The sequence below is a fragment of the Notolepis coatsorum genome (genome assembly GCF_963971535.1).
Source record: "Notolepis coatsorum genome assembly, chromosome: 9".
NCBI classification, from domain to species: domain Eukaryota; kingdom Metazoa; phylum Chordata; class Actinopteri; order Aulopiformes; family Paralepididae; genus Notolepis; species Notolepis coatsorum.
In genome coordinates, this window is record NC_140173.1 from 102,651,054 (window position 1) to 102,664,415 (window position 13,362).

Sequence of the window (13,362 nt, forward strand, 5' to 3'; positions counted from 1 at the left end):
GTGGCTGTATAAACGTCATCAGCCCATACGGCCACCTGCCGGGCCGACTCGCCCTCAGGCGTCGGCTTCCGGTTGGGACACCGTTCAACTATGCCAGGGCAAAGGATCGATGCTACCTGGCTGCCTTGCGCCCTGTTGTCAGCCCATTCACCCATAAAAGGGGTAAATAAGCCTCAGCAAAACCCCCCACATTAGATACCAATTGACCTTCAGCAATGAACCGGTTAAGAGGAGGGAAGAGAGATGACAGCCCACGGCGGGGAACAAAGGGACAGTGACCCAGCATCGTAGCATTAGCATTAGCCGCTCGCTCCAGGATAGCTGGGAAAACATCCAACTCAGAGTCATGACGACCATGTTTACCCAGATATCCTGCCCCTTGCGCCAATACACAACTCGGTTATCTCACAGGACAACGAGCAGTATCACAAACGCTAGCATTGAAAACACAACATTGTGTAATTTCTCTCTGCATTTCATAACAACTAGTTCATGGAGTGCACTGCAGCGTCCATGTTGGAAACAAAAAAAGAGGAAGGTAGAGTATGACCATGTCCGGCGTCTTATAGGAGGACGCCGGGGTGTGGCCTGGTCACGTGCATGGGTGCAAATTGTTTGTTCATGAGCACAGTAGGTGCTGGGAGATAAGAGTTATCTCATTATGGCAAGAGCGAGACACGATGACAGTATGATAATATAACAGGGGATTTCACAGAAGTCTGCAACTGAAATTAAGAAATGCTCTTTAGAATTTGGCACATTTCACATTTCAATACATACAGATAATGTGGATTATGATAATAACTTGGAGTAAGTACAGAGGAACTAATGAGAAACTACAGTCTATGTTAAAAGTTTAGGAAAAAATATAATTTAACTGATTAATCAAATCAAATGGTTAATCAATTGTTTTTTTTATTTTATTCTACGTCCAAATCATGTCCTGCACAGAACTCGGCAGCACCCACTGCATCTAGTTAATACTCTGCTAATAACCGATTGTTTGTTAGCATATACTGTAGTTCTTCATAAGTTCTCAGGTACAGTACATCCTTTCCTTATTATCGTGCCCCCAAAAGTAAAGTGTTCATTGGTCTTACCCATAATGGGATATAAAATACAAAAGTATAATGAAAAAATATTTGTTGGAAAAAATTGCCCACATAACTGTAGAATGATTGCCTTAAATCGTCGCTGATATAAAGGTCTTTAGATCTGTTTGATTCAAACCCACTGTTGTCACCTGCATTAGAAAGACATCTCCTTGATCAAAACCTCTGGTCACTGCTGCAAATCCAGCCTCACCGTCTGGGCAAGAGAATGGTTACATTTACAATTAGTGTTCCGTTAAGACTCGGCAGCTGAGATGAGATCAAGATGGCCCTACTCTGTTACCCTGCACCCCCCGCTCGGCCCCGCCCTGTCCATCCCCCTCCATCCCTCGCCCCCTCCCTGAACCCCAGGTCCTTGGTGAGGTCTGTCCAAGGGGCATTGGCTCAGTTCCTGGGCTGGGAGTTGAACTCCTGGCAGATGTTGTGGATGATCTTGGGTACAAATTTGTAGAGGCTGTCGAACTCGTCCACAAAGAAAGAGTGCTCCTTGTCGGGATCCGTGGCGATGTACTCCAGCTCGTCCTGCGCCGCCCAGGCGATGCCGATGGAGTAGGCAATAACACCTGGAGAGACAGACACAGCCGCTTACACACCGGTCCTCAGCAGCTGCTCCTGACACCATTCACGCTCAGCAGCTGCTCCTGACACCGTTCAAACACGCACGCTCCACATGACATCACACTATGGACTATCAGCCTGGTATCCCTCTCTACTCTGTTTAGCCTGCCATCAGCCTGGTATCCCTCTCTACTCTGTTTAATCTGCCTGGTATCCTGTATAAGCATTCCTAATCATCAGAACAGACTAGATTACCTGCCAGAGTGGCTGGTAGACAAACAAAACGTACCAGCGTTTCGTCACTGCTGAGTATTTTATATCCCACTTGTGTTATAAAGTATTTGGCTTTGACCCCGTTGACCTCTCTCACCTTGGCGATGGACAGCCAGGGCGGGCGCTCTGACGTCATCGTAGGAGCGTCCGTCCGTGATGACGATCATGATCTTGCGCTTGTTGGGTTTGGACTTGCTGAACAGCTGCTCGGCGGCGAATGTGATGGCGGCTCCGGTGCTGGTCCCTCCGCTCCAGTAGTTGATGCGCTTGATGGCATTCAGCAGCTCCGCCTTGTTGTTGTGCTGACCAAAGGCGAACTCCAGCCGCTGCTCGTACGTGTACTGCACCGCGCCCACCCGCGTGTCCGTGTCCGAGATCTCAAACTCCCGTGTGACGTTGGCCACGAACTGCAGCACCGTGCGGAAGTTGCCGGTGCCCACGCTGCTGGAGCCGTCGATGACGAAGGCGATGTCGTTGGCGTTCAGGCAGGTCTTGCTGCAGACCAGGCGGTCCGTGTCGCACACGCGCTTCACCAGGGGCTGCACCGCCTTCCTGAGGGCAAACCAGCTGGCCACGGGCAGAGAGTAGAACCCGTTGGTACGACACACGGCCTGGAGGGGTGGGATCAAACAGGGTGTTAGTGAGACAGAAACCTGATGATGGTTAGGAGACAGAAACCTGATGATGGTTAGGAGACAGAAACCTGATGATGGTTAGGAGACAGAAACCTGATGATGGTTAAGAGACAGAAACCTGATGATGGTTAAGAGACAGAAACCTGGATCAAGGTTAGGAGACAAGATACAAGATACAAGAGTTTTATTTGTCACGGCATCAGGCCACGTGAGCGCTCTTCGCTCTTTAAAGCTTGGTCCGCTCCGCTAATCGCTCATGTTGACCCCGCCCCCAAGTCGCTCTCCGCTCGCTCACCTTGAATCGAGCGCTCCCCGCTCCACATCACAGATTTTTTTTTTTTTTGGAGCATGTTGTAAATTAGCTCAAACTACAACAGTCTACACCCCCTGGGCCCCTTAACAATTGTTTGTATTGAGCCGCATTGTAATTGTACCCATTCTGCAATGTTAAATAACGTTGTTTATCCATTCACTAGCTCTATTAAGCGATGATAGCTAGCCTAGCCACAATGCTATGGTCGCTGCCATTAACGTTAGCATGTAAGCTAACGACAACAACAATGGCGTCAAAACTTTTTCTAACAGGATGTGAGTGACAAAGCCTGAACAGGATATCACAGGTTCACCCTTCTCATTGGTTGAAAATTGCCTTCATGTTTGTACATCGCCATCTGTTGCTTTGGCATTGTAATACATGTATATTACATCAGTGTTAAACCACTGTGTGAGCGGCCCGGAGCGGATTGGAGCGGAGGAGAACTCTCGCTCCGGACGTCGCGCCGACCCATTTTAAAACCCACTCCTCGCTCATGTCAAAACCGCCCGCTCCGCTCCCCGCGCCGCTCACGCTCCGCTCACATGCACTGCACGGCATACAGGTATACAGTGAAATGCGGGGCGTCTCGCCCGCAACGATGTGCATAATACAAGTAATAATAATAATAATAATAGAGTCCAACCAATAGAGCGACATAGTGCAATAAACAAGTAAACAAAGTAGGCATATCGGTATCTGTACATGAGTTATTTACAGAGCATGGTAGGACAGTGTAGGCAGTGGTGCGGGATTTCAGAAACCTGGATCAAGGTTAGGAGACAGACACCTGGATCAAGGATTTCACATAAGAAGTGACAGCGACAGTGTCTGAACCAGAACTACTTCCAAAGCAATCGCTGTCACTTCATAAAGTAGTTCCGGGATAAAGTACAATGCCTGTGTTCATCGTAATGATGAATCATATTGACCAAAGCAAACTGTACGGCTCTGTGACTTGTTTTAACATCAAAGTCAAAGTCAACTTTATTGTAATTTCCCATAATGTGCAAGACATACAGAATAATTTAATTACGTTCCCCACTTCCCACGGTGTATATAAAAAGATCTCGACAATATAAACATAAAGTAACATATAGGACACAATATACACACACAATATACAGGACTATATACAATATAAACAGTAGCTAAAATGAAATGAATGAGTAAAAAAGAGAATTTTGTGCAAATCTTCTAGCAGCAGTGGTACATAGTAAAAATAAATAATGGCAGTAGAGTGGCAGTGTGTGTCTGTGTGATGGTGTGTGTGTGTGTGTCAGTGGGGGGGGGGGGGGGGGGGGGGGGGGGGGGGGGGGGGGGGCGGTCCTAATTCACATGATGAATTATACTGACCAAAGCAAGCTGTATGGCTGACTTGTTTTAACATGATGAATTATAAACAGTACAGCTCTGTGACTTGTTTTAACATGATAAATTATATACATTACAGCTGTGTGACTTGTTTTAACACGATGAATTATAAACAGTACAGCTCTGTGACTTGTTTAACATGATGAATTATACTGCCCAAAGCAAGCTGTACGGCTCTGTGACTTGCTTTAATGGCTTTTTGAAAACAATGTAGTTCTATGACTTCAGGATATGACTATAATCTGGTGTTGTCTGGATTGATATGACTATAATCTGGTGTTGGCTGGATGGATATGACTATAATCTGGTGTTGGCTGGATGGATCTGGTGTTGGCTGGATGGATCAGCCTTATCCTTTAACACATTCAGGGCCAACCACGTGTATATATACGTGTTTCGGATCCAACGCTTGAGGGCCAACCACGTATATATACGTGGCAAGGTTGTTTTGGCTTTTATTCCATTGTAATATCCTACTCAATGTCACCCTGCGGCACTGCAGATTTACCCTACTCTTGGAATTCGGAAAAGTGCATTACCGGCCAGATCCTCATAGGGGCGCTGTCTCGATAATGCAGTGTTCCCTGTTACAGACCGGTGTTTTTTTTTTTTTTAGTATGCATGGGTTTTTCTGTTAGCCTAAAGCTATGCGTGTAGCCGATGGCCTGGAATAGTCTTTGGGACGCTGAATTCAGTATGCAGTAAAGGAATATATCATCAGCCAATGGACATATGGATCTACCAGATGGCGATCGATAACTGGGAAATCCTTTTGGGGATCAAACCGGCCACAGGTAAGAGCTTTTTCACGTAAATTACATGCTGATCAGGCCTTGTTATCATAGCCAACCAGCCGATCAGCTAATACGGCTACTGAGGCTAATGCCGTTATTGGTAATCAATAATCAGAAACAACGTCCCGTTCCGTCCCCCCCCTTTCATGCATTCATGGTGGACCATGATACCGACAATATGCATTTTGAGTTTTAGCTCTAGCTTGTGTATAACTGAAACGCCATTCGATTTAAAAATTTTAGCTTAGCACCCTATATCTTGCGTTCCAGGAAATATACTAGAACATTCTGCTATAACGTTCATATTCAAGACGCTATAAAATGGGAACGTATTGATGACATTTTTTATTATTTAAGGCATCTTGAAGGGACGGTTTATAGTGTCAATTGACAATGAGAATGGACAGATAGCATTAAAATAAGGTATAGATTTAGCTCTACAAACAGCCTCACGCACAATGAAAGTTTGTTTTGATATGCTGGCCGTATAGAGTGGGATTAGACGGATCCCAATGGCCCCGAATGTGTTAACTCATTCACTGCCAGCTATTATCCTTATCGGTATAGGTATTATGTTTCATCATGAATGCATGAAAGGGGGGGGGGGGGGGGCAGTTTATGATGCTTTGATTGCTAGTAACGGCATTCATTGTGAACACTACACACGCTGATCAGCTGGATCGGTATGAGAACATTGTACGATCAAGCTGGAATTGACGTCAGATAGTCCTTACCTTTGACCAGGGCTATTCCAAAAAGAATATTCCAATTGTTTGATCGCCATCTGGTCCATCTGATGTCCATCTGGTCCACGTCATAATCCGGCACAACACATGCATCGCGTGTCCCGGACACTTTTCAGTGCAACAGAGTGAACCTCTAGGCTTCCCTGTACTAAAAAACGGCGCCCGGAGCGGTTTAAACGTAACACGCGGTCTGGAAAAGGGTTTACTGCACTCTCTATAATGCCACCTGGGAGGATCTGGCCGGTACTGCACCCTCAGGGTCCCAGTATGCCTTTTAACGGCAACATACAGGTCCGTGACATTGAATAGAATATTCAAATCGGAAAAAAAGGAAGAAAACTGACCAAATAACGTATATGGTTGGTGTTCAACGGTTGTCGAGCAAACACGTATATAAACGTTGTTGGCGCAAATTGTGTTAATGCAGATCTTCCGGTTTGACAGCAATATGTAGCAGGCGCGTTTGGTTACAGCTCCGCTCCCGTTAACGTTAATTTCGTTTAAAAACCTTATTTTAACAACACTAATGAGATTAAACCACATCGTATATATTAAATAAGACCTTCTACTAACTATATCAAAAGAAATAAAGAATCAACATGGAACCTAAGGACAAGAAAAAGAGTGGAAAGAAACTCGGAGCTGACAGTACAACGGCGCAAGTTTTTACACGTTCGAAGGATACGTTGACTAGCCCCGTCGGGGAGACAGTAGCGGATAACATACCGGAACCGACGACGACTAACCCCGAGAGGGTGATAGCAGACGACAATATAGCGGTACCGGCGGGGATAAACACCGTGAGAGAGAAAGCAGGGGAATTGGAGAAGAAAATTTCCGTCAAATCCACCGTGTCACCCAATGCTCCTACAACTTCAACTGACATAAGCATGGAGGCTACACAACCCGACTTCAAGTCTCTGACTAACCTGATAAAAGATCAGATACAAGCAGGGAAGGACCTGATAAAAGATCAGATACAAGCAGGGAAGGATCAGATGGTTGCTTTCAAATTACACATTGACGAATTCAAATTACACATCGACGAACTCAAAGTACACATCGATACTAAATTCGAAGAGGTTATAAAAGCGGCTGCGGAACAGGCCGGGCGAATCACTGCAGTGGAGAATACGGTGCTAGGAATTACACTGAAAGTCCAAGAGAACGAGAAGACTTAACGATGGATTTATAGAGTTAACGGAGGAGATAAAACAGGTGGAAAAAGCGTTTCGAAAGAAAATACAAGACATCGAAGAGGAAGCAACGGCAAGGCGGCTCGAGACCGAACGTTACTACCGGAGAAATAATATCCGTATTGTGGGATTGGATGAATCAGTCAATTGCACAGACGACACATTTCCAACTGTGTTAGCAGGAATTCTAGGTAACCATATCCTACCCACAGCGCCAATAGTGGACCAATGTTACAGAGTCGGTACACAAGACCAAAGAGGCAACAGGACGAGGCCGAGGGTTATCATTGCTACTCTGCGCAAGACAGAAATAAGAGACGCGATCATCAGAGGAGCGCGCAATCAATGGGGGAAACTGAAATATGGTGATAAACCAGTATCTTTCTACGAGGATCTATGTAAGGAGGCCATTGCGCTACGTGTCCCCTACAAGGATGTGCTGCAGAGATTATACAAGAGGAATCTTAAGCCAAGCCTCAGGTACCCGGCACTACTATCCATCTTGGGGGAAGATGGTAATAGGCACGATTACGCTCGCCTAAAGACGCCGATGAATACATGAAGCAACATGGATCTGGTCCCCCGGGGCCGGTCGCAACATAGGCAGAAGACAAGCCTACTCATCTCTCTCTTTTTTCTCAATTTCTTTTGTCTCTTTTTATCATTTTTAATTTTTATTAGAATGACTTTACCACGGCTCAACAAAAGCAACAGCTGATATGCATGTTGGCAACACTGAGGCACAAAGTGTTTAATACGGAACGATAGGCAATATATTTATAGTCTTCTGGTCTCTGAGGAGGCAATAATCCAATAAATAACATTGGGAACACTCTGGAATATTCTGGACTTTCCTCTCGGACAAGTTTCAAGTTCAAGTTTCTTTAATAGTTGTCATACAGAAGTACAGAATACTTTCATACAAAATGCTTCTTACTGTTACGCTCCAGAGACTGTGCTAGACAAGATAGTATCAAATAACATAGTATAGCATGTAATTTAGAAGTAGAAAATGAGGTCACAGTGTTCAGTATAGACATATGTACAATGTTCGATGCAGAATAGACGTAACTGAGTTACCATATAATATACAATACTATGCAGTGTACTAATGTACAATACTATATAGTGCAAGCAGAAATGGGATGAGGTACAATGTAGGTACAATTTACAGTAAGGTGTACGAGTTGTAGTGCAATCTTTCATCAATAAATATAAAGTGTGGGGAGTGGGTGCTACAGTGTGTTTGTTTAAAGTGAGTGTGTGCTATAAAGTGTGTGGAGTGGGTGCTACAGTGTGTTTGTTTAAAGTGAGTGTGTGCGTGTGGATGTGTGTGCTATGTGCGTTTGATGGTTGTTGTTGTGTAGTGTTCATTGTTCGTTTAGCAGCCTGATGGCCTAGGGATAGAAGCTTCTTCTGAGTCTTTCTGTGCTCGCCTTGAGACTCCGGTATCTGGAATATGCTGGAAAACACTAGTGGGTCATAACTCCCGGTTAGGAAGAACATTCTGGAACATAACAGCAGTGTTTATGAATTTACAAGGATATTCCACAACCTTCTAGAATATACTGTACGCCTACAAAGAAGGCCTGGAACTTTAACATCCGGTATGTATATGCATAAGCTCCAGTGATGGAAGCTCAATAAGGTTTTAAAGCCACATATAAAGGTATAATAAGCATGACAAGTTGTTCTAATATTTTAAGCAAGGTTATTCTAATATTTTAAGCAATTACTCCACTGCTTTAGGGATTCGCACAATGTAGCTCTAAAAATCTATTTTTTTTTTTTTAATCTTTTCTCTCTGTTGAGTTTTATTTTAATTCTCATTTTTTTTTTTTTTTTGTGTTAGTATTTTTCTTCACTCTTTTCATCTTTCTGATGGTTCCAATATAAGTTAGTAGAAGGTTCAAATGAATATATCAATAGAGGTATATTTTTCATTTTTCACACTATTGTTATTACATTAATGGGAAGGCGCTAGACCAAAAGTGACATTCTATTGAATTAGAATGAAAGTTTTAGATCCTATGGCAATTAGCATAGGAAGATTAGGGTTAGAAAGCTCATCTTGGGCAACCCGGTGGCGTAAGGGAGGGAGTCATACGCATAGGATGTGTCTATGGAACACAGTCCTGTATGAATCTCGGAGGGAGGGGGGACTAGGGGATTATTATTTGTATATATGTATGTTTTTAAGAGGGGGGGCGGAGCTGAGCGATCATGGAGTAGACGTGTTTCACGTGAGCTCCCTTCTACCATGCAGAATATACGTTTCTCCCCATTAGTCCTTATTTTATTTTTATTTGTTTTTTGTCTGCTTGTTGAGTCGTCGTGTTTCAAATACTGTAGTCGACTTTTTTCGACTTTCTGCAATGTCGGTGGTGGAAACCAGATCCATGAGCGCCCCAGCCGGCAAACCACCACCGGGCCAGGCCGCACCATCGCCCGGTGTCGGTGAGATAAGCGAAGCTGTGCTCTTGGTCATGACCAAGCTCCATGCAGAATCTGAGACACGCTTCGCTGAAGCACAAAGGAAAGTGCTGGCGGATTTTTGTGATAACCTTCATCGAGAGATATCAGAAGAAATAAGGTAGGCGGTCGTCCCGCTGATAGACAAGATGGAGTCGCTGCACGCTGTCTCCTCGGCTAATGCTATCGAACTAGCTGCGCTATCGACGGAGGTATCATTACAGGGTGAGAAGATGGTGGATCTAGAGTCCTCCCTGCTGGCTAGGCAGGCTGAAGTTACCAAACTACAGTCGGTAATTGTGGAAATGCAGTCCCGGGAGAGACGCTACAACATCAGGATTGTTGGAGTACCGGAGGGCAACGGGGAAGGCCGTCTCTCTGAGACCATGCCGGAATTGCTGCAAAAAATACTGGGGAATGACGTCCTCTCCTCCCCTCCCGTCTGTGAGTCGGCCTACAGAGCGGGCAGGTCCACTCCTGGTGTGAACAAGGAGCCGAGGCCCATCATCGTCAAGCTGAACAGGCTTCAGCAGAGGGAACTCATCATGCGGTCGGCTCGGGCCAGAAGGGGTAATCTAAGGCTTGGCGATCACAAAGTGGCCATTTTCGAAGACTTTACACCGGAGGTTCAAGCACAGAGAGGCGAATACAAAGTGGTCCTGTCCAAGCTATGGAAACTAGGCCTGAGGCCCACGCTATTCGCTCCCGCGAAATTATCTGTGTTGGATAAGGTCGATGGTCGGCGTTCATTTTGGTCGTTGGCTAAAACGAAGGAATATCTCGAGGGGATACCCGAGACTGTAGCTTGATAACTATATCGGGTGAGTGACTTGGCGATGTGGGCCGGAATACATTGTTAGGGCCGGCTATTCACAAACACTTGCTGTCATGCCCAGACATGCTAACTGCTAACTGCCCATCCAACTAGCGGGGCTTCCCAATGACTTCTGTTACTTGCTAAAGCTGACCTCATGGTCGTACTTGTGTATCGCCTCTTTGGAAGCTAACGAGCTAGCTGAACAATGTACATAATAGACTAACGTGCTATCCGGATTCATCACTAGCTTACGCGCTAGCCTCGGGCTAGCTAGCGGGCTGCGTCTAACGTCTGCGCTGATACATTCGAGACCCGTTAATATTTACGCACTTTGGTTGTTGTTGCTGTTTAAGTGTCATCGGTTCGCACAATTCAACGGTGATCGGGTCCCTAACTAACTTCTTGTATGCTTTTATTTTTATATCCAGGCTGTTTTGAGCTTTGGGCTCCGGTAGGAGAAGATCGGTTGAATATATATATAAACAATATATGATAACAGGTTGTGTCAGGTATTGTTTATTACCATCCCCGGGTTAATGAATGTGTTTAATTCTATTCTTACAAAGGTTATGTTGAGTTATTATATAATAATGACAATTTTTTCCATTATAGTTATCTCATGTTAGGGCCAAGGCTCACGGTGGTTTTCGACCGATATCTTTATTGAAACAATATATGATAACAGGTTGTGTCAGGTATTGCATTACCATCCCCGGGTTAATGAATGTGTTTAATTCTATTCTTACATAAGTTATGTTGAGTTATTATATAATAATGACTATTTTTTCCATGACAGTTATCTCATGTTAGGGCCAAGGCTCACGGTGGTTTTCGACCGATATCTTTATTGAAACAATATATGATAACAGGTTGTGTCAGGTATTGCATTACCATCACCGGGTTAATGAATGTGTTTAATTCTATTCTTACATGTCATTCCAACCGTTGTGCCTGTTCAGAGGGGCTGTTACAGGTGTGCACTTTGACCATAATCCCCCTTTTTTCCCTTTCTTTTATTGTCGTTGTTTAAATGACATCTGTCTGCACAATTTACCTGTGATCCGATCCTGCCTTAGACTATATGCTGGTATGCTTTAATTTAATTTTGTTTTGAATTTTCCTTTATCCATTTGTGCTATAACATTGCAACGTTGATGCGCAGACTCGGAAATAGATGGTTGCAGGGGTGATGTTGAGTTATTATATAATAATGGCTATTTTTTCCATTATGGTTATCTCATGTTAGGGCCAAGGCTCAGGTGGTTTTCGACCGATATCTTTATTGGAATTTTATTTTTTATTATTATTATTAATTGTGTTTATTGGACTAGTGGGGGTTTAATCAGGGGTTTATCTAGAGGGGGGTCGGAGTGGGGAGTGTCTTATTGAATCTATGACTCCAGTGGGAAATGATAGGAAGATGACCCTCCTTAGTGGATGGGGCATAGGGAGGGTATTGGAGAGTGGGTATAGGAGGACTTATAATAGGACGGGTGGGTTAGGGTTTAGAGTAGAAGGAGGGGGGGTTGTAACTGGGGTGGGATTTTTATGTGTTTTATGTACTGTTGTCTTATATGTGTGTAATTGTTCCTCCTCTGAACTCCTGGGACTGACCGTCTGGGCCCGCCTGGATCAGCGCCTCTGTACTCAGCCTGGCTGCACTGGTATGTTCTCTACGCATTTAGACAAACTCGACCATGGCTAAATTGAATATTTAAATTTGGAACGCAGGAGGTCTTAACGCCCCACACAAGCGTGCCAGTGTCCTTTGGTTATTGAAGAGAAGAAATATTGACATTGCTCTCCTTAGTGAGACGCATTTATTGGTGGGTGATGTGTCAAGGCTAGCAAATCGACAATATCATGTTATCTCCTCATCCTCAGCCGATGATAAGACGAAAGGAGTCGTCATAGTTACAAGACGTAACCTTGATATCAAAGTCCTGGATGTGTGGTCGGACACGGAGGGAAGGATTACTATAGCAAAAGTTGAGTTCTCTCATAGGAAGATGGCAATAATAGCATTGTATGCCCCTAACACATTTGATTCAGCGTTCTATAATACAATCACGAAGAATATGTTGGAACTTACTGGATACGCTCTCATTGTGGGTGGCGATTTTAATGCGTGCTGGGATGCGGAGATGGATAGGTCCGGATCCTCTGAAACAAGCGACCAAAAACGGTCCTCTAAGGCCCTCAGGATGTGGGCCCAGGACACTGGGCTCGCAGACCTATGGCGCTTATCCAATCCCACCCTCAAGGATTACTCTCACCTGTCTGCCAGACACAAAACCTTCTCTCGAATAGACTATGCATTCGCATCCCCTAATTTGTTTGATAGTTTCGACGTCTCATTGGTTCCCCTGGCTCTCTCGGAACAACAAGGGGATTTTCCTTGTGGCAACCTTTGGCAGGCTCTCCACGAGAGCTCCCAGGTGGCGTTTTAACTCAACCTTATTAAAGAACGATGATTTCTGCTCTGAGTTCAGGAGTAAACTAGCTGAATTCTTGCAGATCAATGTTGGCACGGTCGATGACCCCAGGGTCCTATGGAACGCACTGAAAGGATTTATCAGGGGTCATGTCACACTTTTCTCCTCCAACTTACGTAAATCCAGATCAAAAAAACTAGAAGGACTGGAAACATTATATGCAGATCTATACGCATCTTTGCAAACTAACTATAGTGAACGACTAAACACACAACGTAAGATAGTCAAGAAGGAAATAAACTCCATACTTAAACAACAGTCTGAGTTCTTGATACATAGGACAAGGCAAAATTACTACTTTCATGGCTCCAGGCCTAGCCATCTATTGGCAATGAAAATACGCTCGAATGATCATTTCTCGGATATCCCCTCGATCAAGACGCGACAGGGTACAATCACTACTGATTTGAAAAAGATCAACGACACTTTTAAAGAGTTTTACTCACAGTTATATAGCTCAGAGGTTGATCTTGACGACTCTAAATTTGAATCGTTCATTGGCGGGCTTGAGATACCCCACATTTCTGAGGAAGAGGCTAAGGAACTGGGGAAACCGATCACCCTTATGGAACTAAGG

The 13,362-nt window shown here is 44.5% G+C and overlaps 1 protein-coding gene across 11 annotated transcripts in view; it reads right to left on the bottom strand.

The window, feature by feature from the left end:
* Window positions 1-1,462: 1,462 nt before the first annotated feature.
* vit (vitrin) overlaps window positions 1,463-13,362 on the bottom strand; it is a 157,014-nt gene continuing 145,114 nt past the window's right edge. For all 11 annotated transcript variants that reach the window (XM_084321731.1, XM_084321736.1, XM_084321732.1 and 8 more), the window contains 2 exons: window positions 2,041-2,554; window positions 1,463-1,675 (listed from right to left, as the gene is read on the bottom strand). In XM_084321731.1, coding sequence (XP_084177857.1) covers window positions 1,497-1,675; window positions 2,041-2,554 — 693 coding nt within the window. In that variant the 3' untranslated portion in view covers window positions 1,463-1,496. The remainder of the gene's footprint in view (window positions 1,676-2,040; window positions 2,555-13,362) is intronic.